We start from the raw sequence: 26063 nt of genomic DNA, 5'->3' as shown, positions 1-26063 counted from the left end.
AGTACATTTTTTGAGCATTATCCAAAAGGCCAAAATAAAAAAAATATAAAAAAGTACAAAATTTTGTCTAAATTTGTTGCTAGCTTCGATAGTGATAATAAATAAGATACGTAATAGGTTGTGGATGTATTTTAAATTTAAATTGAACTTGTATTTCATGGAAGAAATAAGAGATGACAATAATGTTGACTTACATGTTATGTGAGACTCTCTTCCCTTTACACCTTCTATGCGTATGGTATACATATGTCTATGGTTACATATGTTTTCTTCACTTTGGTAATGCTTAATTAATAATGTATTGATTAATTATGTTACAATTTGTTTCCGAACTTAAGGTAACAGTGGAGATTGGGAGTTGATTTAATATGTCATAGTCAGCTGCATCACGTGCGAGGGCTCGGCAAAACTTCGGGCGAGTCACATATAATGCAGCGAAAGTCGATGAAATGTCACATCTTCAGAGAGTGTTACATGTGAAACGGTATAACAATCAGTTCCATAGAGAGTTACATTTTCAGATTTATTCGATTTAATGTTGGAAAACCTTAGCTTACTTTTCCTATATTTGGATGTATATCTCATCTTCACTTCTTTTGTGTGATATATCTTCCGAGTCATTGTCTGTGTTTGTATCTGTGTCATTTACCACGTACGTCTGATCTGTCAGATGTGGATCCTGTCTTATACTAGCGTATGGTTTCTGCCGTTTGTATGCCACATATTTTGAGCGCGATACTTCGTCTATGATGTTGTTTGTAGATTTCCAGCCATTCTGTCTGCGTATTAACCATGTTATGCCTTGGTTCCCTAACCTAGGTCTTATACGTCGTAGAGCATCAGAGATGAGCGCTGTGTGGTCAGACGAGCCATTCTCATCACAGGCACAAGTGTGAGTCTGTTTTAGGCCAGACATGAGGAGGTGCTTAGGATACGGGCCATGGCCCGCAAGAAAGTGCACCATGCCCCAGGTTGGGCATACGTACTTCAAATTAATCCGTTCTCGGTTACCGGTGAAGAAAGCGTATACCCGACTTCCCTTGTCAGTTGTGTCTCATTCTGCATGCCATGTATCAATGCTCCAATTGTTTAATTATCGTTTTTCGGTTATATATTGTCCAGTTATTTCTCTTATTTTGTCACGTCTTCCACCCTTCAGCCAGTAGGCCGCAGCTCTGTGGTGAATTGTAATATATGTAGGGAAAACTCCCAGTACCACACACAGCGCCTCAGTCAAGGTCACGCCGAACGCCCCCGATAAACTGAGTAGAACACTCCACTGACCGACAGTGGTTTTATGCGTACCTAAGGATAATCGATGTGCCCAAACACTAGCCACAAAACAAGTTATTGACTCAAAGAGTGCTATGTAATGTGTCCTCATTGTCTGCAGGGGTAGTACGTATCGTATAGTGTTCAGTCTTGCAAGTTTGTGCATGAGTTTCGTCGCTTTGTTAATTTTTAGTCTGGCATGTTGGTTAAAGTGTAAATGTTCGTCAATATTAATGCCAAGGTATCTTGTTACAGCTTTCCTTTTCACAAATATGTTGTTTAACTGTGTTATTGGATTTCTTTTCAGCGTGCCTCTTAGAAGTAGGTAAACGGTTTAGTTAGTTACTGTTGTGTGTTGTTCATGCACCATGCACCATTCACCGAAGAACGCGAGGAACCGCGTGGTTTTACTCTCTAATTCGTACCTGGAGTCTACAGATACCATGACCACAAGGTCATCAGCGTACTCAACCATCCCGTTTGCCATGTCGTTGTCCTCCAGTGCATTCAGTAGTTGTTCTGGCTACGTCCCTGTAAATCGGTCCGCTTGTGGATCCTTGCGGACAACCGTTAGTTACTTCCTTATAATCTTTTGGCGACCAGTCTTCCATTCCACTATCCTGTTTTTAGAATACTCTGTGAAGCTGTTGCATAGAGACAGAGGAATACCCATCTCTCTAAGTCTTGCAAACAGTGCCGGCCACCAAAAGCTGTCGAAAGCTTAGGGCTACGTCAGTTGGGATTGCTTCTATGTATTTGTCATGTAATGTCTGTGTCATTTCTGAGGCCCCGTTTACAGCATCGTCGATGGATTTATATGGTCGAAAGCCTGACTCATGTGGGCTAAGGCCTAAGAGCTGCCGGTGCGACTGAAGTCTGTCGCACAGTAATCTCTCCTGTACGTTTGCCAGAATGTTAATGAAGCATACAAGTTTTTATGTCTTAGAGTCAGTTGGGCTTTTGTCCTCTGTTTTCTTGATTGTAACTGAATTTGCTGTCTTCCATACACTCGGTATTCATCCTTCTAGTAGAGCATCTTTCACTAAGTCTGTCAGGTATGGTGCGATAAGTGGAGCAGCTTGGTTGATGGTTTCGGGGTGGATCCCATCCGGGCCTTTTTGTCTTTATTTTGTGTTTGCCAATGCCACTTTCTCGCGAGCAAAGAGGATTGTGATACATTCGTTTTCGTATTCGTCGTCAAGCAATCTGGCAAGGTCGGTGTGAAATTGGTTTTCCTGAATGTGGTCATCGTCAGGAAGCAGTCTGTGCATTTCCAGCCTCTTATGATAGTACCATCTGGTTTCTTCAGTGTTGATAATACTGTCGGGGTTTTGATAAGTCCAATCTGCAGTTTAAACGGCTCTCTCCAGATGTTGTTCTGTATGTTTGTCCTAACATATGTGTCCCAATAGCCTTTCTCGGTCTTATGTGGTTCGTCTTTGTATCGTTTTAGTGTCCCCGGTAATGTCTGAAACGTCCCCTTTGAAAAATTGAGAATGACAGTGCTGGAAAAACTCTTACATTATTTGATTTTCAAACAGGTGAGCAAAACTCAACGTACTCAGACAGCTTGCACTTTACTTATTCTGATCATCACTAAACTGACACACAATATTTTTAGCGCAACGCAATCTGACTTTCAATAATCCCTACAAAAGAATGGCCCTCACTAACAATAACCTATACCTTTCATGAATCACTTGCCTCACAAAAATCTTCGTTACTCGATCTACTGCAATACAGCGAGCGCCAATACTGCCAGCTCTAAGTAAAAGATTCTGACTACTGAAGGCACTAACTACTGATAGGCATAGTTAGCAAATGAAAGATTTTGATAGAGAACAAACAATGTATTTAGCTTAATAGCGTTAAAAAGTCATGCTATATAATTTTGTGACATACAATTAAACAAATTTCCCTTTTCTGATGGACACACGTCCAGGTCGTCTGCTCAAAGCTCTGTCATCTCTCTCCTCACATCCACTACTGCTGGCGGCTCACCGCCAACTGCGCAATGCTACGCGCTGTTCACATCCAACTGCCCAACACCACACAAGTGAATATTCCAACAATGAGTCCAACCAGCCACAGACTGCACACAGCGCAGTCAGCGATTTTCATACACAGCACTACATGGCATTACCAACATAAAAACCTAAACAGCCTACTTACATGTCGAAGTCTAATTTTGCTTTCCTGTGCTGACTTAGATTTATGGTAATATCGTCGTTTACCACAAGTGTCTTTTCTTAGTTTTGTTGGTGCTGACCATGGTGAATTTTGTTTGGGTGCGTCGTGTACTGCAGGTATTGCTGTAGCTTGTGCTCTTTGGAAAAACGTGAGCTCTGTAATCTATACTTTCTTAGGTGACAAACAGAGAAAACTCTCCAGTCACGTGCCTTAGTTTTTGCAGTTTGCGTTGCGTAGCAGCAAGCATGGGTGTTGTGGAGTGTCTGGGTTTTAGTGTATCTAATTACTGCGTTATGGTCACTGAGTATTCCCCTAACGAGCACTTGCTCGGTACCGTTATTCACGATGTGCCGTTTGTCAGAGAAATGCCTGTATTGCTGCTTACTGCACTATTTCCGCAATAATTTAGCGGTCGGCCTGGTTTGTTTGAAACGAAAAGATTACATTCATTTATAACTTCGACTGTTATTTGACCAGTGGCGACCATTCTGTCAGACTGCCAGAGGGCTGACCTAGCATTAACGGCTGTTAATATAAGTAGTCGTCTGCCATTTCAAATAGCTCAACTTCCTGTATTACTTCAACACGCTCTCTACAAAATGACTACTGGACATACACTCCTGGAAATTGAAATAAGAACACCGTGAATTCATTGTCCCAGGAAGGGGAAACTTTATTGACACATTCCTGGGGTCAGATACATGATCACACTGACAGAACCACAGGCACATAGACACAGGCAACAGAGCATGCACAATGTCGGCACTAGTACAGTGTATATCCACCTTTCGCAGCAATGCAGGCTGCTATTCTCCCATGGAGACGATCGTAGAGATGCTGGATGTAGTCCTGTGGAACGGCTTGCCATGCCATTTCCACCTGGCGCCTCAGTTGGACCAGCGTTCGTGCTGGACGTGCAGACCGCGTGAGACGACGCTTCATCCAGTCCCAAACATGCTCAATGGGGGCAGATCCGGAGATCTTGCTGGCCAGGGTAGTTGACTTACACCTTCTAGAGCACGTTGGGTGCCACGGGATACATGCGGACGTGCATTGTCCTGTTGGAACAGCAAGTTCCCTTGCCGGTCTAGGAATGGTAGAACGATGGGTTCGATGACGGTTTGGATGTACCGTGCACTATTCCCCTCGACGATCACCAGTGGTGTACGGCCAGTGTAGGAGATCGCTCCCCACACCATGATGCCGGGTGTTGGCCCTGTGTGCCTCGGTCGTATGCAGTCCTGATTGTGGCGCTCACCTGCACGGCGCCAAACACGCATACGACCATCATTGGCACCAAGGCAGAAGCGACTCTCATCGCTGAAGACGACACGTCTCCATTCGTCCCTTCATTCACGCCTGTCGCGACACCACTGGAGGCGGGCTGCACGATGTTGGGGCGTGAGCGGAAGACGGCCTAACGGTGTGCGAAACCGTAGCCCAGCTTCATGGAGACGGTTGCGAATGGTCCTCGCCGATACCCCAGGAGCAACAGTGTCCCTAATTTGCTGGGAAGTGGCGGTGCGGTCCCCTACGGCACTGCGCAGGATCCTGCGGTCTTGGCGTGCATCCGTGCGTCGCTGCGGTCCGGTCCCAGGTCGACGGGCACGTGCACCTTCCGCCGATCACTGGCGACAACATCGATGTACTGTGGAGACCTCGCGCCCAACGTGTTGAGCAATTCGGCGGTACGTCCACCCGGCCTCCCGCATGTCCACTATACGCCCTCGCTCAAAGTCCGTCAACTGCACATACGGTTCACGTCCACGCTGTCGCGGCATGCTACCAGTGTTAAAGACTGCGATGGAGCTCCGTATGCCACGGCAAACTGGCTGACACTGACGGCGGCGGTGCACAAATGCTGCGTAGCTAGCGCCATTCGACGGCCAACACCGCGGTTCCTGGTGTGTCCGCTGTGCCGTGCGTGTGATCATTGCTTGTACAGCCCTCTCGCAGTGTCCGGAGCAAGTATGGTGGGTCTGACACACCGGTGTCAATGTGTTCTTTTTTCCATTTCCAGGAGTGTAGATCGACGATATGATCCATGTTTCCTGGCCTGAAGTTATTTCGACTGTAATCTTAAGTGCATACTTTCGTTATTTGTGTTACTATACAGTTAGCATTTACTGCAACGGCTGCAGCCATGACCTTCTTTGCGCCTGTGATTTGCATGTACTGTCTAAAAAGGCCTGGAATTCTTCCGCTTCGAGCATACGTTTCTTGTAGACACAATATGTCCCCGCATATCTCGTTCACCAGCCTGCCAAGCTCTGCGTCCACCTTCTTGCTACACATACAGTTTAGGTGCAAGACTTTCACTGCGGGAGTATAGCAAAAACAAAGCACTGCGTCCCGCTCTGGGTGTAGTCGAGGTACACGCGTCCATGCATCCTTACTAGGTCCTTGTATAGATTGGCAAAGTTTAGGCCTTCATTCTTCGTCCACGTGTTTTACGTAAAAGATTACAGAGTCCGCGTTCATGTGTTTATAGGTTTTCGGTTCGTAGAATCATTCTGTTTGTTTGTTCAGTCGTGGAGTAGCATACAGTGGGTGACTCAGTCTTATTACTAGTCTTAGTGCAGTTTGAAAAGCTCCTTTTTTGCACTCGACTTAGGCGCACGTTCCCTTCGCTGTCATCGTAGTCTTATTTCATGGCTTTGTAACTCTGTCTGATGTATTGGATCATGGTGTTTACTCTTGTTGTTTCTGGTTTTGGATGATGTGGTGTCTCTTCAGTTGAAGATTGTTGTGATTTTTCGGTGTGAGCCTTTCGGGTGTTCATGTTGTTTTTAGTATCCATATGGTGTGTGGTCATTTTTTGTTCTTTGAGGAATTCTGTTTGCGTTTGTTTCACACTGATAATTCCTTCTTGCACTTGACTTGTCTCTTCGTGCACATTTCCACCGTAGATGAGATGTACAGGCTGGATGTATGGTTTACATTTTGATGTTCATAATATTTTGCAGTTGTTATTTCATTATACGGTAACCTGTCCTCTGGTGAGGGAAGAATTAATTTACTTTTATTTTGGTTGAGTGTGTCCAGATGTACTTGTGTTTCGTCTGTGTCCTGCTCCTGTTCTGGATGAACTTAACAGTGTCTCAGATGTCTATCATCATTTTCATGAACTTCTGTTGTGTCTCGTGTGCTGTGTTTGCCGACTGTAGCATGGTCCTTTTCTTGGTGGCCATGACCGTGTCTCGGATGTCCATCGTTATTACACTACCGGCCATTAAAATTGCTACACCAAGAAGAAATGCAGATGATTAATGGGTATTCATTGGACAAATATATTATACTAGAACTAACATGCAATTACATTTTCACGCAATTTGGGTGAATAGATCCTGAGGAATCAATATCCAGAACAACCACCTCTGGCCGTAATAACGGCCTTGATAAGCCTGGGCATTGAGTCAAACAGAGCTTGCATGGCGTGTAAGGGTACAGCTGCCCATGCAGCTTCAACACGATACCACAGTTCATCAATAGTAGTGACTGACGTATTGTGATGAGCCAGTTGCTCGGCCACCATTGACCAGACGTTTTCAATTGGTGAGAAATTTGGAGAATGTGCTGGCCAGGGCAGCAGTCGAACATTTTCTATATCCAGAAAGGCCCGTACAGCACCTGCAACATGCGGTCGTGCATTATTCGGCTGAAATGTAGGGTTTCGCAGGGATCGAATGGAGGGTAGAGCCACGGGTCGTAACACATCTCAAATGTAACGTCCACTGTTCAGAGTGCCGTCAATGCGAAAAAGAGGTGACCGAGACGTGTAACCAATGGCACCCCATACCATCACGCCGGGTGATACGCCAGTATGGCGATGACGAATTCACGCTTCCAATAAGCGTTCACCGCGATGTCGCCAAACACGGATGCGACCACCATGCTGCTGTAAACAGAACCTGGATTCATTCGAAAAAAATTACGTTTTGCCATTCGTGCAACCAGGTTCATCGTTGAGTACACCTTCGCAGGCGCTCCTGTCTGTGATGCAGCGTCGAGGGTAACCGCAGCCATGGCCTCCGAGCTGATAGTCCATGTTGCTTCAAACGTCGTCGAACTGTTCGTGCAGGTGGTCGTTGTCTTGCAAACGTCCCTATCTGTTGACTCAGGGATCGAGACGTGGCTCCACGATCCGTTACAGCCATGCGGATAAGATGCCTGTCATCTCGACTGCTAGTGAAATGAGGCCGTTGGGATCCAGCACGGCATTCCGTATTACCCTCCTGAACCCACCGATTCCACATGCTGCTAACAGTCATTGGATCTCGACCAACGCGAGCAGCAATGTCGCGATACGATAAACAACAATCGCGATAGGCTACAATCCGACCTTTATCAAAGTCGGAAACGTGATGGTACGCATTTCTCCTCCTTACACGAGGCATCGCAACGTTTCACCAGGCAAGGCCGTCAACTGCTGTTTGTGTATGAGAAATCGGTTGGAAGCTTTCCTCATGTCAGCACGTTGTAGGTGTCGCCGCCGGCGCCAACCTTGTGTGAATGCTCTGAAAAGCTAATCATTTGCATATCACAGCATCTTCTTCCTGTCGGTTAAATTTCGCGCCTGTAGCACGACATGTTCGTGCTGTAGCAATTTTAATGGCCAGTAGTGTTTTATGTACTTCTCTTGAGCCGTTTGAAGTGTTACTGAAGAAGTACCACTGTAGTCCACGTCGCTGTAGAAACACACATCGCCGTCGTAGTCTGCTAGGCTAAAATATTTTCTTGCACAATGTTGCGACTATTGACAATACTGATGACCATTGGAGAGTGTGTGGTCAGCAGCAGCCCAAGCTGTTGCCTCCATGTTATTGCACGTCGCCACACTCGTGTTTTGGTTGCTGGTGATTTGTGTTTGCTTCTTTGACATGGGATGCTAGTGTTCATATCAGTGTTTTTTGCGAGGACTTTTGTACGTTTTCGTTGTCGATATTTATATTCATATCCTCAACTGAATTTCCAAAGAGTGTTGTTACCTCTCTGCTTTTGTTTTGGTGTGTACTAGTTGACATTGTTGGGGCATCATACTCCTTTTTTTCTCTATTTGTCTTTGGTGGAGTTCTTCGTAAGTAGGGCATTCTGGTCCCCCAGCTTCGTTACATGTTCTTTTCCGGTTATTGCAAAAACACAGCCAAGAATTACTTCTTATGACACTCGAATTTTTTGTGACTAGGTTTCGCACATTTCCCGTACACGGCTTCCCTGTGACATCTCTTCGATGAATGGCCAAAATCCCACTTTTGCACTGACACATATTCCCTGATGCGTGCAGATTCAAATTGTATGTACACCCTATCCCTCTGTAATAACAGTAATCTAACCGTTGATGTCACCTCTAGAACACTGTTAACCGTTATTTTCCCTTTTGGACCTGTTTTGAATAGTATTTTGACTTAATTCTTCTTTGGTGATATGGTCGCTGAGATTTATTTGAAGAAGTTGTTCTATAAAGTCTTGATCTGTAAGTGTCGTTGGAACCCTCTGTACTGCCAGCAGTGACCTTAGTTTTGTGGGCTCTTTGCATTGAACGTCCTTTAAGTTTGATGTTTTTTCAATAATCTTCCTCTAGTTTGTTTGTGTCTCAATTTCAAGAACTGCTGTGTTTGCTGAATCCCTTATTGCTTTAACTTTTATTTTGTCAAGTCTACGATTTATTGTTTAATTAAGGTTTGCCTTATGGCTTTAGCGTCCTAGTTGTTCTCTGGTTTAAAAAAGAGAACACTTGCCTGTTTATTTTTCACTAAATCGATTTTTTCTTCAACCCTGGTTTCCGGCTTGGGGACTGCGCCATCTGCCGCTACTGCAGCGAAAGTCAATGGCGTTGGCTCCTTTCACTGTGCAATTTTTGATTTTATATCTTTAGGGCTTCGATCTCCATTTCAGAAAGTTGAGTTCTGTCCACTGCGCCACGAGAATTTGCCGCCGCTAGTTCCCTACGCAGTCTTTTGTTTTCATATCTCAATTAACCATTTTGTCCACGAAGTCTGATTTTACATAGTGCTAATGCCCATATTCTGTTTTTACTAATTGGTGCAAAGGTTGCGGTGGGTGCCCTTTTCTGCTTTAGTTCTAGTTGAAATTCCGTCAGAATTTGGTCAACAGCTGCTATCATTTTGGATTCCATGTTTGTACGTCTGAGTGTTACATCCCCTTTTGAGCTAGTTCGTCTGATCGCTCCTTGTTCCCGTGTTGGTGAGTTGTCGTTCCGTTTCCTACTGATATTACTGTAATGTTTAATTTCGGTGTCCGGCCGCCTTCATCGGGGTTTGCTGCAGCCGACGCCAGCTAGGCCCGTGATGTACGCTCCAGTGTCCACGTGTTTGCGCGGACACGGAGCTTGGAAAGCTTGATACGTACGTGCTCAAAATCTTTCACAGAGTGAGGTAGAGAGAGCTCACTCCGGGTACTTGATAACCGACAGCCAGCTCCAGACATCTGGGTCTAATGTAAGTGAAACACAGTCCTAGTCCTGATAAACACTATTAACTCGGCTTTCGCCTTCAGGCAGTGTGCTAGTGCACCAATTTGGAAAAAATTAGCAACACAAGCGGCCGCATGGGGTGTCTAGCTCAGAGGGACGCCGGAGGCGCCACAACTGCATAATCCTAATACAGGATGTATCAAAGCTAACAGCGAAAACTGACAAGAGTGAAAAGTATACGATGACGGAAATAAACATGTCCCAGTAAGTATGGGTCTGCAAATGAGTCACTTACGATGTACAGGTTTGGACAAAAATATGGAAACACTAAAACTACAACGCATTACCGTGCCTAATACGGTTTTGGAAAGCCGCAGGCCTTCAAAACAGCTTGCAGTCGTGTCGGAATGGATAAATACGCGTCCTACATGGTTGTCAAGGGTATCTTATTCCATTCTTTCTCCAAAACAGTGACAAGTTCAGACAACGACGATGGACGTGGATAGCGATCGCGCGCCCTACTCTCCAAAGGAGACCACACAGGCTCAGTAATACTGGGATGTGGTGACTGTGGTGTCCAGGGGCGATGCGACAGTTGATGCTGGTGCGCACAAAACCAGCCCTGGACGGTGCGAGCTGTGAGAACAGGAGCCCTGCAGTCCTGGAACACAGCTTCACCTTTGGAAAGCAGACATTATACCGTGGTATGGGTCTGATGAGGCGAAATGGTCGCATATTGTTTGACAGTTGTATGACCTTGTAGAGTAGCCATAGGGTCCATGGAAAACCACGATATCACTGCCTCAGTCATCACCAACCAAACCAGGTTTCACTTTAGCGATGTAAACTCGGCCACAAGTTAGAAACAGTATGGAACATGACACATCTGACCAAATGACTTTCTTACACTGCTCCACAGTCATAATTTTATGGCTTCGGCACATCGTTTACCCGTTACAGACATTTGCATCAATGGTGAGCAGTTAAGTAACTCCAGCCCACCCTGCAGTTCCCTCTTGTAAAGCTCCATTCGTGTTGTTTTGGTGCTGACAGGGTTCGCGAGTGCGACATTCAGTTCTGCGGTGACTTTTCCAGCTCCTGTACTCTTATTTTTCGTCACTGCCATCGTCAGTGACCGTCTGTCACTATCATGCAACCCACACTTTCGTCTGCGTCGTGATATAGCGGATGACGTATATACACTTTCCGCGAATTCAGTATAAAGCTTCGGTATGATACCTCTTGGATCACTCAACACTTACGTTAGTCTACGTTGGTTACGGAAGCTACCACCATACGAGCAACAACAATTTTCCCACGTTCTGATTCTCTTAGCTCCGACGTAATGCACTGACAACTACACAAAATACTATTCTGACCACGACTGACACTTGCAACGTATTGATGGCCTTCCACAGGAGCCGTTTGTGGACAAACACAACGGTGCTACGTGCAGGCTTGGCTAGCATCTGTATTTATCCACAAGCATTCATTTCTCAGGGTTAATAATCATCTTGTGGTGCAGTTCTTCTTGTTGTGTCCATGCTTGCTACGAAAATGGGAAGAGAAGTTCTGCTCTTATGCAAGACACCTTTTTTGTTGTTTTGTTTCACCCATACATGTTTCAGCACAATTGAACCCACTGACGATAGCACAAAAGCGCTGAAACATGTATGGGTGAAACAAAACAAAAAAAGGTGTCTTGCATAAGGCGGAACTTCTCTTCCCATTTCTCACGGTGTTTTCATCTTTTTGTCCACTCTCTGTAACTGTGAATTTGTGTTTACAAGCCGCCATTGATTTCAGTGTCCCATTGTGTGGCTTACTATAAATGCATTTAAAATGTGAACTTTTCGATACAGTCAAAAATACGTAAAGGATTTATCTTACAATATTCCCATGTATAAAATGGCTTTATTATTTATCAAAAACACGTAAGCATACACACAATGTTAATGAAATTGTTACTACCATGTCTAAGTTATCTGTATTATTGCTCTACAAAGAATATGTTAGCTAAAATACTGTGTCAGCTACTGGAAGAGTGCAATTATTGTGTAACTTACACTTTAAGTCTACAACATGGCTCTCAAACTAAGTGCTACAATGCAATTTCCTTGTCTAAATTATCTGCTTTATTATTCTACAAAACACATGTTAGCTGATGGAATGACAGCACTTGACACGTGAAACGTGACTGTGGACTCTTAAATTAAATAGCACAACGCCACTTTCATGTATAAATTGTCTGTATTACTGACATAAAGGTACAAACTTGTGTGCTGGAGTAATAATTGACACTTCATCTGAGGCGTAAATGAGGCTATGTCACCAAAACGAACTGGCGAAGAATCATTTTTAGAGTGGAAGAAGATAATCCATCAAGAAAAACATAAATAACATTAATGACTGACATGTTTAGCCTTTTATTACTTTTGGTCTTGAACATACCTGTGTTAACGTGGTTATCCATCAACGTCATATTTTCCGCAACCTTAGCACAACGAACTGTACTTAAAATAGTGCGTTTTATCGAGACCTTTAATGAGTTGCGTCAGTTAAACTAAGTAATTTTGTAATATAACTTCGAAACGCATCAAATACTGTATGTAAGCACGACACGGTCAGAGATAATGATGTCCAAGTTTACACGCAGAGGAAACTATGATCTCTCGAAAATTCGATCTTTGCACTAAAACAAAATTATTTTGCAAAATATGAAAAGATTTAGAGTACAAAAGACATGTGGGTTTCATATTGTAATTTGGGAGTGTAACCACAGATCTCTAATTGTGAACGAAAATTCGATTTTTCAACCAAAATGAAATCATTTATCACAATACGTAAAAGTTTTTTCTACAACGGTACAAAACACATTTGGTGTATGCTTGTAACTCAATTGTTCGATAACAGTAAAAAAAAGCAGATAGTTTGCATATTAACACTACTGATCTATCTTGCAGGTTAAGCTGCACTTGTCAGTGAGTGTTATTCGATCTTTGTACCACACTTTAAAGGAACCGAAAACTGTCTGTATTATTTATCAAAATATGTGAAGGTTTAGTCTGTAATATTACAAAACACACGTGGCGTGACTGCTGATCTAACTTACAGGTTAAACTACACTTATGCTGTCAGTTAGTTGAAACTACGTATCGTTCCGATGAAATAAAATGCCGAACAGTGTAATACTTTTTTTTATAGATAACAGATGATGATTGCTACGCTTTCAACTACTTTTTAAAGTCAGCCAGACATTGTAGTGACTCCACGCTTAAGTAAGAAAACCATCTTTCAGTATGAAACGTTTGTCATTTTCTGATGGTAATGCTAACTTACGCTGTTGCACAGCGGAGACTACATGACACTTCAATGAAATAATATACCAGACAGTAGATGTTGACTGCTATTACCTCTCGAACATGGTGACTACCATTACCCTGAACTATGGGTGGGGCTAAGATTGTCAATTAAAACGATGACTGCCATTACCCTGATCATGGTGACCATCACTGCCTGAAAGTCGGTATTACCTACTCAATCTCAAATAGTATTTAACACCAGAAGCTGACAGTGAATGTGAGTTACTTGAACTTAAAAGACTATCGTAACATAAGAAACTGACAGAGTACGTGCCACACACTGATTTAAGGAAACCACACGTTATTTGTATTATTTATCAGAAACTAGCTCCCCACTAAATTGTAGCACCTTGGATGCGCAAGTGCAGACATCAACAAGTCTCTACTTATTTGAGAAAGCGAACGTGCATCTATGTCGACCCGGTGAAATATGACATTCTCGGAGACTGTGTCAATGCGCATGCGCAGATGTCAGCAAGTATAATCCTAAATTCAGAGCAAGTGTCGACTCGGCTGAGAGCTTACTGACTAAGTGTACGCCTGTACACATCTCGGCACAGCCTCCCTTCTTGCCCCATCGACTCGAGTTTACAATCACAGGAGTAACTTCAGATATCCTCAACCCGTGATGTTCCATTTCCTCTACCCCTTCTGCGAAGCACTGTATATCCTCCTGTGTTTTGTGTTAGAGTGAAATGACGTGAATGTAGGCCATTATTCCACATTTCTTTTGCTGTGCGGTTCAGAACATAAGCAGGAGAATAAAGCTTTAAATGATTGTAAAACTTTGTCCATAAGTCGTTGTTTCATATGTGTACCTGCCACTAGCTTTGTGAACAGGAGAGCTTGTTTGTGTTGCAGACATGGCCGTGCAGAACTGCATCGGGGACGCAATTCGCGGAGCCACCTGGGTCGCCCTGCACAACGGCGGCGGCGTCGGCTGGTGAGGCAGCTCTTTCTCTACATATGATTTTCCACGATTCCTCTCTGCAAAAACTCGATAATGGCTGCGGTAAAATTAAAGTCACTCCATGGGCTTCCTGCGCAATTTAAATATAGCCACGGGAAGCGAATCAGACCTAAACCAAATATTTAAATACAGATTATTTTTTATTCTCATTTACACATTATATCATGTTACACATCAGTACTGTTCTTGAAACACTGACGCTTTTTACTTCCGACAGAAGAGCCATATGGAAACTCTACGAAAGTAGCTACCCAAGATTATCCTTACAAGCACCTAGCTGTAATATTCAAACAGTACAACATTCACATAGTCTAAGCACTGCCGTCTTTTTTTATGTGTTTAGCGGTGCTGTTTTACACGTTGTAGATTTCGAAGTTAGGTTGCTTCAAACGCCTTGATGAGACTCATAAATCAACTGTCGCTTTGTTTTGGTGTTTAAGCCTTTCCAAGACGATGCACAAAGTGTTGGTGTTTTAACAGCACATACATACTAAACAAACCACTGTACAAGATGATAGGCCATCCACTATGTAATACAACTGTTTCATTTTGCGTCTTATCAAATAGATGCAGATTGGCATGTTTTTGCTATCCACACAATACATACGATATGTGTGAGAAAAGTAATGAAACTTACATCCTTGCGCGCGATATTGCAACGCTGTGTTGATTTACTAGTGTTGGGAGATGTGTTCATCCCTTCCACATGCTTAATCCGAGTTTCATCTCCATACGTCCATCAAATGTTTTTTGAAAGCGGCATCAGTGTAGTTCTGCTTTTGTTCTACGTTATCAAAATGGAATACTGGAATTTAGAGCAACGATATGCCATCAAGTTTTGTGTTAAACTTGGATAATTCGTGAGAGTGACCTTTGAAAAGTTGAAACAGGCCTTTGCGGAACAGTCCTTATTTAGAGCACAAGGTCTGCGTTGGCACAAATCATTTTTGGAAGACCGAGGACACGTTGAGGACTGAACTTCGCTCAGGGAGACCTTCAACTTCAAAAACCGACGAAAAGGTCTAACGTCTGTGTGCCCTTGTGAAATTGTTCCTACCGGACAAATTCTAAACAAAGTGTTTTTCATAGATGTCATCGAAAGTCTCAGGAAAAGAGTGAATCGAGTGAGACCGGACATTGCAGACAATTGGAAGATGTTACATGACGACGCCCCATGTGACACAGCCACTTCCATCACGGAATTTTTGGACCAAAAAGGCATTCCTCTTGTTCCCCAGCCCCTATGTACCTCATCTGAGTCCTCGTGACATTTTTCCCGAAATTGAAAAACATCTTAAAAGGACGTGATTTTGAAACTCTGGAAAAAATTCAAAAGAATGGGACCGACATGTTGAAGTCCCTATCAGTTGAAGCGTTTCATCGCTGCTACCAAGACTGGGAACGTCTGCGACAGAGTATATCTGCCGAAAAGAAGTACTTTGAAGGGGACCGCATTGTTGTTTGGAAAAAAATCTTTGGTAACTGAAAATTCAGTCTCATTACTTTCCTCACACACTTCGTAAAGTTGTGCTAAATACTCAAATATTCTTATGCCAAGCAGCAGCAGATAGTGTGCTGCAACGACATAATTTAAAGAGTTGGTCATCTGAAGACGGGCGTGAATGCCCAAAACCAGCAACGGCATTAAAATATAGCTTTCTAAATGAATTTGTGGCTTGTTGCGTACTTCATCAACTATCATTAGCAGTCACGGAGATCAACAGTACCCAGCATGGATAAAATAAACTTTTTTACATTAATGTTGACTCGTGGTAGACCCACTTGACGACACTGGTATAATACACTACTGGCCATTAAAATTGCTACACCAAGAAGAAATGCAGATGATAAACGGGTATTCATTGGACAAATATATTATACTAGAACTGACATGTGATTACATTTTCACGCAATTTGGGTGCATAGATCCTGAGAAATCAGTACCCGGAACAACAACCTCTGGCCGCAATAACGGCCTCGATACGCCTGGGCATTGAGTCAAACAGAGCTTGCATGGCGTGTACAGGTACAGCTGCCCATGCAGCTTCAACACGATACCACAGCTTAGCAAGAGTAGTGACTGGCGTACTGTGACGAGCCAGTTGCTCGGCCACCATTGACCAAAAGTTTTCAGTTGGTAAGAGATCTGGAGAATGTGCTGGCCAGGCAGCAGTCGAACATTTTCTGTATCCAGAAAGGCCCGTACAGGAACTGCAACATGCGGTCGTGCATTATCCTGCTGAAATGTAAGGTTCCGCAGGGATAGAATGAAGGGTAGAGCCAAGGGTCGTAACACATCTGAAATGTAACGTCCACTGTTCAAGGTGCCGTGAATTTCCGAACAAGAGGTGACCGAGACGTGTAACCAATGGCACCCCATACCATCACGCCAGGTAATACGCCAGTCTGGCGATGAAGAATACGCTTCCAATGTGCGATCACCGCGATGTTGCCAAACACGGATGCGACCATCATTATGCTGTAAATAGAACCTGAATTCATCCGAAAAAATGACGTTTTGCCATTCGTGCACCTAGGTTAGTCGTTGAGTACATCATCGCAGGCACTCCTGTCTGTGATGCAGCGTCAGTGGTAACCGCGGCCATGGTCTCCGAGCTGATAGTCCATGCCGCTGCAAACGTCGTCGAACTGTTCGTGCCGATGGTTGTTGTCTTGCAAACGTCCCCATCTGTTGACTCAGGGATCGAGACGTGGCTGCACGATCCGTTACAGCTATTCGGATAAGATGCCTGTCATCTCGACTGCTAGTGAAACGAGGCCATTGGGATCCAGCACGGCGTTCCGTATTACCCTCCTGAACCCCACTGATTCCATATTCTGCTAGCAGTCATTGTATCTGGACCAACGCGAGCAGCAATGTCGCGATACGATAAACCGCAATCGCGATTGGTTACAATCCGACCTAGAATCGGAAAAGTGATGGTACGCATTTCTCCTCCTTACATGAGGCATCACAACAACGTTTCACCAGGCAACGCCGGTCAACTGCTGTTTGTGTATGAGAAATCGGTTAGAAACTTTCCTCATGTCAGCACGTTGTAGGTGTCGCCACCGGCGCCAACCTTGTGTGAATGCTCTGAAAAGCTAATCATTTGCATATCACAGCATCTTCTTCCTGTCGGTTAAATTTCGCGTCTTTAGCACGTCATCCTCGTGGTGTAGCAATTTTAATGGCCAGTAGTGTAACAAATGCTTCAGCTGCTATTGTACTTGAGTGTTGTTGATGTGATTTCTTTTCGGACAGGGGCGAGGTGATAAACGGCGGCTTCGGCCTGCTGCTGGACGGATCGGAGGACGCAGCGAAGCGGGCGCACACCATGCTGGCCTGGGACGTCAGCAACGGAGTCGCTCGCAGGTGGGTGCGTGTGTGTGTGTGTGTGTGTGTGTGTGTGTGTGTGTGTGGCTGTTCGCTCTGGAGAGATCCGAGCGCTGCTCCTAGCTGGTCAAAACAGACTGCCCACCTTGCAGTGTGACAGTATCGCGGTTATTTGTGAAATAAGTCAACGACAAGGGAAATTGGGGCATATGTGCGAACTTATTGTTTTAGATGCATCATAAGAAGAAGCCTAACGCTAACTACATGTCTGCTATAGTTCCTCTAATTTTGCTATATTAAATCAATATAAATAAAACAGTACAACGATTTTTGATTGCAAATATCACAAAGAACCGACTATCCCACGGCGTAATTATTTGCGATGATAGGCGAACTGAGCGCTTGAGAAGCGAAGCTTAAGCTTCTATTACATACACAAGTGTGAGAATTATTTCAGCTGGCAAAGAAGTACAGTGGGAAAGATAAGACAGACAGAAAAAAACGAAACCTAATACGATTGTTGAAATACACTGCAGGAAAAATATTGGTATATTCTTTTAGAGGTTTCCAATTCACCTACGATTTGATGTTACAACACTGCATCTGGAATACATGAAATGATATTAATACCGCAAGCGGTTCTGAAGTATCAGGTATCGACCCATGCTGCAACACACATATCAGTATGTGGTGTAGATTCCACAGGTGTCAATGCAAGTGCTGACTCTGGCATCCAGTCGATCGTGCAAATGGCGAGTACTGTTATGGGATATGATATGCCACGCCACTATACCTGTTCACATAGTTCTGTAAGAGTTGGTTGATGACTCTCACGAGTCACTTCCGTCCCATCATATCCCACACGCGTTCGATTGGATACAAATCTGCAGAGCGTGCTGACCAGGGAAGCTGCTGCACATCTTGAAGAGTACGTTGAGTTTCATGAGTAGTGTGTGGGCGAGCGTTATCGTGTTGGAACAACAAATCACGTTTCTGCTGCAAGAACGGCAAAAGAACAGGTCTAACAACATTCTGCCCGTACCGAGCGCTGGTTAGCGTTCACTGCAGAAGCACCAAAGGTCGACGAGAGTTGTAGCTGTTGCACCTCAGACGTTGAGACCTGATGTGGGGCCAGAGTGTCTTGAACGAATGCACTGTACGAGACAGCGCTGACCAGATCTATGACGACCATCACTTAAACAGGCAGAACTATTTTCATCGCTGTAGACCTTTGTGAGCCACTCCTTCTTCCAAGTGATCCTTTGACGGCATCAGTCGAACCGTGCACTTCCATGCTGCGGCGTGAACGGAAGACGGCTGTGTGCGTGCCCATACTTCCAGTGCTAATAACCGATTCGTAATAGCTCGTGTTGGCACAGTCCCTCCTACCTCTGCTGTGCTGTGGCAGCTGTACGATCTGCCACTACTGCCCTTATAATACGACGATTGTGGCGCGCGTCTGTGCTGCATGGATGTCCAGTACCTCGTCTACAGGTGTGAGACTGTTCATGTGACCACTGATACCAGCATCGTTGCACAACTGACACAGCTCGTCCAACTGCTTTGGCAATTCTCCGAAAGGATTGCCCCGTCACTCGGAAGGCCACAATTTAACCTCTTTCAAACTCGCTCAGTTGGCTGTACGAAGCACGCGTGTGTCTTTGTGGCATAGTTGCCTGCTTCCTTCACACGTGTGCACCACAATGAGCCTTCTCGCTGCGAACATTCTCTATTAATGAATGGACACACATGGCACCCTGGCAGCTGTGCCACTACGCCATCTGTTGGCGGACAATGTTGAAACATTTATCAGTACCACTGCTATCCACAATGTGGCATATGCCGTCATCGGATCAAAATCAACATCGGTTTCCCAGGTGTACTAAATTTTCCCGGCAGTGTACAAGAGTTGGAACTTTAATAGCGGCAACTGTTTATTTACAGCTCGTACAAAATAGATACGTGTTTCAAAGTATTACTGACCTTCAGAGTAGTCACCAGCATTGAGTATAGCTCGTTTCCAGCGATGTGGAAGTCGTAGGATACTCTTAGCAGTACCAGTTGTGTTGACAGTTCGAGCGGCGCGGTCTATTGCCCGACGAATTTGTAGCATTTCTGAAGCGAATGCCGTGAAGTGTTTCCTTCAGTTTAGAAATCGAGTTGAACTCAAGAGGGCTTAAGTCAGGGGAGAGCATTTGGTGGTATAGCACTTAGCAGCCCCATCAGTCAAACAAATCAGTAACAGCTTGCACTGTACGTGCTTGAGCATTGTCCAGCAAAATGGTCGGGTCCTGCAGAAAGTGTCATCAATTTTGTCTGTACGCAGTTCATTTTTGGAACACAACCTACGACCAGCTACCTGCTGGCTCCTGCCTCGGATTCTTCGGCCGACGTTTGTTTGATAATTTTTCTTACGTTTCGCCAGCACGAGTGGCTGGTATTGTGAAAGCTTCTCTCCATTGCTGGTGGTGAACTGGAGTCTATCTTGCGGCCTCAGATTATATGTACCTGGCGTCGAGCCCTTGCATGTTGATGCGCCAGGTACATATAATCCGCGGCTGCGAGCTCGACTCCAGTCCACCACCAGCAATGGAGAGTGATATTGCCAGCCACTCGTGCTGGCGAAACGTCAGAAAAATTATCAAACAAACATCGGCCGAGGAACCCGAGACAGAAGCCAACAGGCAGTTCATCAACCAACAATATAACGGCTGTCTGCCACGTACTGGTGTACAGTAGTTACGGAAACATGCGTTCCATGAAGCAACTTATTCTGGCTGGAGAAGCAATAACACATATTATTTACACTTCATATTCTGTAATGTCAGTTGTTTTGAGTTGTGTGTCAGTCGCATTATTACACAGAATTAGTAAATAAGAAAATTATGAATAAATCAATGGTAAATTGTACTTCATTTGTATTTTTTTCTTTCATATTTCATTCCCTCCATTCGTGTTGGCAGAGTGAGTCGTCGTAGAGCACTCTATTTCTTTTCCACCCAAATCCAGGCACGGGATGCAGTATTTTTCCAGTTCGTAATATTTGGAAAGAGAATTCCGGTTCGACGGCCGCGGTGGTCTCGCGGTTCTAGGCGCGCAGTCCGGAACCGTGCGACTGCTACGGTCGCAGGTTCCAATCCTGCCTCGGGCATGGATGTATGTGATGTCCTTAGGTTAGTTAGGTTTAAGTAGTTCTAAGTGCTAGGGGACTGATGACCACAGCAGTTGAGTCCCATAGTGCTCAGAGCCATTAGAACCAGAATTCCGGTTCCAAGATTTGCCTTAAAACCAATATAAACGTTCCAGAAGCCTTGGTCGTACCCGGGTTGTCTCTGACACAAAACGTCCTAGCTAAAACATGAAGATTTAGCGTGGGTATTCTGTTTCTGTGCGTAACAGAGTAAGGTCGATGACTCGAGAGGCAGCACTTTTAAACTCAGTCGTACTTCTATAACTGTTTTATTCAATTGCAAGATCAGTCACTGTTATTAGTTGCGAAAGTAACATCTACTGGTTAACGCTTCAGAGGTGTACTATTTAAAAATAATCATAATTATCTTTCTGGTTGCATTTAGCATAATTATCTTTCTGGTTGCATTTAGGAACGATTAATCTATAATTACATGTGTATTCCACTAGCTGCGTGTGCCGAAGGTAGTTCATCTACGACGGTCACTTACAGCCTTTTCCCGTTCCAACTGCGAAGGGTACGTGGGAGTAAGGACTGTTGTTAGTAAGCTTGTGTGTGTTCTCGAGTCATTCCAGTATTATTTTCGTGATCTTCTCGCGAGATGTATGTGGACGGAAGAAATCATGATCAACGCGGTTTTCGTTTACAGATTGTGATGTTAACGTACAGCTGACGACGTACCGTGAAAATATAGGGGGCGTTCAAAAAGAAACGAGCCGGAGTCTGGAATGTGCAAATTCGAGTGGCAGGAGTGATATCGTAGCGTGTGTGACGAGGTGTGGTTCCGAACAGAGCGTGGAATTTCACAGCCCGTCGCTAGAGGGCAGGCGTGCACGTCACGTGACTATACAGAGCTAGAAGCAGCACGCATCAATCGTCCAGCGCTGCCAGTTGCAGGTTACGCTAACGTTCCTCTTTGACCAAGATGGCCCCCTTCTGATCATTTCCTGCAGCACGGGACAACCGTGAATGTCCTGCGTTACTCGCAAACCTGGCCATCCTTCGCCAAGCGATCTAGTCAAAACGGCCAGGTAATCTCATCCGTGGAGTCATTCAGCTCCACGACAATGCAAAGCCTCATACGGCCGACACAGTCGCGGCACGTCTGCAGAAATTCAAATGGGAGGTTATTGGCCACCCTCCATACAGTCCGGACCTCTATCACTGTGATTACGCCATTTTTGGTCCCCTTAAAAAGGCTCTGAGCGGCAAACGATTCAACTCGGACGATGTCGTCCAACTGCACGGGCGGAATTTTATGATACAGCCATTCGCCGCCTTCTGTCAAGTGGGACAAGTCTCTCAACAGCCAGGGTCAATATTTCTAACATACAGGCACTGGTTTCTGTAATTATACCTCCGGCTCGTTTCTTTTTGAACGCCCCTTATAAGTTACACTGAAAAATGAAATGAAACGATCGTATGGCATTGTTGGCCGGGAGGCCAATGCGGGTCGTTCGGCCGCCGTATTGCAAGTCCTTTTTATAGCTGACGCCACTTCGGCCACTTGCGAGTCAATGATGATGAAAGACACACAACACCCAGTCATCACGAGGCAGAGAAAATCCCTGATCCCGTCGGGAATCGAACCCGGGACCCCGTGCGCGGGAAGCGAGAACGCTACCGCAAGACCACGAGCTGCGGGCAGTTACTCTCAATCTGGTGGACAACTGGCACTCTCTTTCTTTCTTTCTCTCTCTCTCTCTCTCTCTCTCTCTCTCTCTCGTCTACTTCACTTGGTCACAGATTTTAAAAATCGGTGGCTTAACTTTGATGCAATAGCAGGCAAAACTGTTGCAAACAATTCACACAGGAACGTAACCTTAGAAAAGCTAGCAACTAAGACCAATCTTTAACCACAATTCTTCGTCGCGTACAGGCGGGTCATCTCCTAAGATATTTAAAATATTAAAATATCCGATGTTTCGACCGTGTTACAGCGGCCTTCCTCAATGCTGCAACACTCCCGAAACAGGTTATTTTATTATTTTAGAATTTTACGCACCTTGGAAAGTGGCGCGGCAGTACAGCCGGAGATTGACTCCAGCCGTGAAAGCCTTCGCCTTTATATCAGCACTCTACTCCGAATCCCTTATAGGCATCGCAATGTCACACAAGAAGTCCCGACAGTACTCCATTCCGGAAATTAGAAGACATAATAATCACTGAAGGAATCATAAAAAAAGTTAGCATTTATAACACTAGTAACAAAGCACAAATTCCCGGAGTTTTAAAAAAAGACTGGCAATTGTTATAAGAACAGAAAAAAGAAAAAAACATAATGAATTGGTATAGAGATTTTGCGGGATGAGAGGGCAACAACCATCAAGCCAAGTTCTAAGTTTAAACCCGTTCCTTAAGTGGGCACAACGAAAAAAGATAAATCGATGTTCTGTTACTAATGGAGAGATTCCTCACAGTCCTACGCAGTATATGGTAGGAAGTTTTCCGATGCGAAATAGTAATTTCATATGAATGCTTTGTTAGTTAAAATTTCTTCATTTAACTTAATTTTCGTCAATCGACATCTTACATTAATAAAGGGAATAACTTTCCTGAATAAATATGTGATCATTATGAATGCTTTCAAAATAAAACCGTCATGTCATTTAATATATTTATTTATTTATAACGTCGTTTTGGTTACTGCCACCATCATATTTATAATTAAATTTAAAGGAACCTAAGAATGAGAAGTGTGCTTGTTAGGTGTTATCAGACTGGAAAAGATGAAAAATTGAAATTTAATTTTAAAAAAAATAGTTCAGTCAGCAAAGCTTAGCACTTGTCGAAAATGTTCAGTGTCACTATCAATAAAGCCTAGCTTTGCCCAAGTAGCCGTCAACAGTTAAGTCGGCTCATAAAATTTTACTAAGATACTAGTGCTAAACGAGAGATGGCTTTCATTAGTTTTGGTCACATCTATAAAAGGTGGACATTCTTACAATTTATAAAGGTCAACGTTAAATCATAAAACACTCTTCAGTTGGTAGTGCTGGACATTAATAAAATTAGCTTTTTAGAGTGCACAGAGACATTTGTGAGAAAACAAAAAATCATCTAATACTCTAGTGAGGACATCTTGTAAACAGGCAAAACGCATATGCGTGTATAAATAAAAATTCATGTGTAACATTCAAAAGGAGTTTTCTTGCTATCTATTACAATTTATATACAGCAGCTGCGAAAAATGGCTACCGCAAGAAACTTGTTACGTGAGGAATTCGCCTGAAATCCCCCGGAGCAAAATCGTTTATGTGGTGTCGGGCAGACGTTTGACGGACAAAGCAAACCACACAATCGCTGCCATTTCGTACCGAAATCGGAAACTGAGTCTGAAATTCCTGTTGTGCTTAGTGGAAATTCCGCAGACAGAACGCGTTTCAGTTACGTAAACAGACATAGCGCGCATTCCACATGTTTGACAAGCCCGCAAACAGAAAGCTGTAGGCGGAACAACGCTTTGCGCTGTGTCTGGTAGACACGCCGGTGTGTGTGTGTTTTCTCGCGTGGCAGCGGGCGCTTCGGCAAGGGACTGGGATGTTAATTGCATAGTCGGGGGCAGGCTGAGGGGACGGGGTGACCTGCGCTGTACGTTCCGCGGCGAGATTGATGGGTTGTGCGCGTCAGAAGCAGGCGCTGTTGCGCTGGATCGGTCCATCCGGAGGGAGGTCCGGAACCTTATACGCAACGCGCGGCGCCACAAATGCGTAAGGCACGCAGCGAAGGCTGTTTCGTAGCAGATGTCCCAGCGGCAAAACTTGCAAACTGCGGTAAACGCCTGCGTTGTCTTAAAAACGGCTGATTCGCTCCTATCGACAAGGTCACGGTTCCTTTAACAAGTACGAGATAGAGAAATGTAGCAACTCGCGAGGCCATACTGATCCACGACCTATCTTAGACGACAGACTGAGGAAAGTCATACCTCCGTTTATAGTATTTGTAGATTCAAACAAAGCTTTTGATAATATTGGCTGGAATTAAATTTTTATAAGTAACAGGGACAAAATACTGGGAGCGTAAGGTTATCTACTGGGTGATTCCGTACTGATGTTACAATACAAACTTTCAGGGACGATAGAGAAGGCTAAGAGTATTAATTTAAGGTAAGGGACCCTGCTCTGGAAACGACCGAGTAGAGATTCATAACCGAAAATCGTTCTGACACTCTGCCAGTGGAACACGTGTACCGGTACTGTTGTTGATAAAATTGTAGGACAGGCAACTTTCAGAGATGGTAGTATGGACCAAAAAAAAAAAAAATTCTAGTAAATATGGGCTCAAAGTAGGATAGGCAACTTTCAAAAGTGGTAGTATGGACAAAAAAAAAAAAAAAAAGAAAAAATGTTCAATAAACATGGGCTCTAAAGTGCGTACCTTGTGAGCTATGACACTCGTTCGTCCTTGATACTGTGAAACATATCTCGTTTATTGTAAGCTCGTGGGTTTCCATATTTTTGCAGGAGGTAGCATGGACCAATACAAGAAAAAAATATGGACTCCATAATGCATATCTTAAGACCTATGGGCACTTTTTCAATAGAAGGCATGTGTTCCATAATAGCGAAGATGAACAAGTGCTCACAATTCTTAAGGTATGTACTTTAGGGTCCATGTTTAAAGGGCATTTTTTTCTTGTTTTGCTCCGCACTACCGCCTCTGAAAGTTGTGAACCCTACAATATTACCAATAACGCACCGGTACATGTACTCCACTGTCGAAGGCATCAGGACGATTTTTGCTTGTAACTTTCAACTCTGTCGTTTCCGGACTAGGTTCCGTCAGCTCAGATGGATACATTTCCACTTCTCCATCATCCCTGACAGTTATCAAACTCATTACGGGACTATTTAGTATAACTTGTACAGAAACCAGACTGCAGTACTGAGGGTCGAAGGACATAAAAAGGGAATCAGTAGATGAGAAGACAATGAGATACGATTGTAGACTATCCCCGATATAACTGAATCTGCACTTTGAGCATGCAGTAAATGAAACCAATGCAAAATCTGGAAAGGGAGTGAAAGATAGTGAAGAGCAAATAAAAACTTGAGGTTTGCCGATGACATTGCAATTGCGTCAGACCTAGAAGAGCAGTTTAACGGAATGGGGTTGTAAGAAGAATATTTGAAAAATTAAAACAAGTTAATGAAATGCAGTCGAATTATATCAGACAATGTTCAGGGAATTAGATTGTGAAATGAGACACTGAAAGAGAAAGTTTGCCGCATCTGAACGCTTATAATACGAATTATTTGTTGCATGAAATCAACAGCGTCCTGCACAAATCAGTTCAATGAATACAATTA

General features: G+C 44.0%; 1 protein-coding gene across 1 annotated transcript in view; it reads left to right on the top strand.

The window, feature by feature from the left end:
• The window catches only part of LOC126485129 (urocanate hydratase-like), a 390077-nt gene that overhangs the window by 349535 nt on the left and 14479 nt on the right, over window positions 1–26063 (top strand). The window contains exons 13-14 of the mRNA XM_050108773.1: window positions 14119–14200; window positions 17493–17603. Of these exons, the coding sequence (XP_049964730.1) occupies window positions 14119–14200; window positions 17493–17603 (193 nt within the window). The remainder of the gene's footprint in view (window positions 1–14118; window positions 14201–17492; window positions 17604–26063) is intronic.

The sequence above is a fragment of the Schistocerca serialis genome, chromosome 6, assembly GCF_023864345.2.
Source record: "Schistocerca serialis cubense isolate TAMUIC-IGC-003099 chromosome 6, iqSchSeri2.2, whole genome shotgun sequence".
NCBI classification, from domain to species: Eukaryota; Metazoa; Arthropoda; class Insecta; order Orthoptera; family Acrididae; genus Schistocerca; species Schistocerca serialis.
The sequence above is the reverse complement of the archived record's forward strand: the minus strand, read 5'-3'. Positions and strand labels throughout refer to the sequence as shown.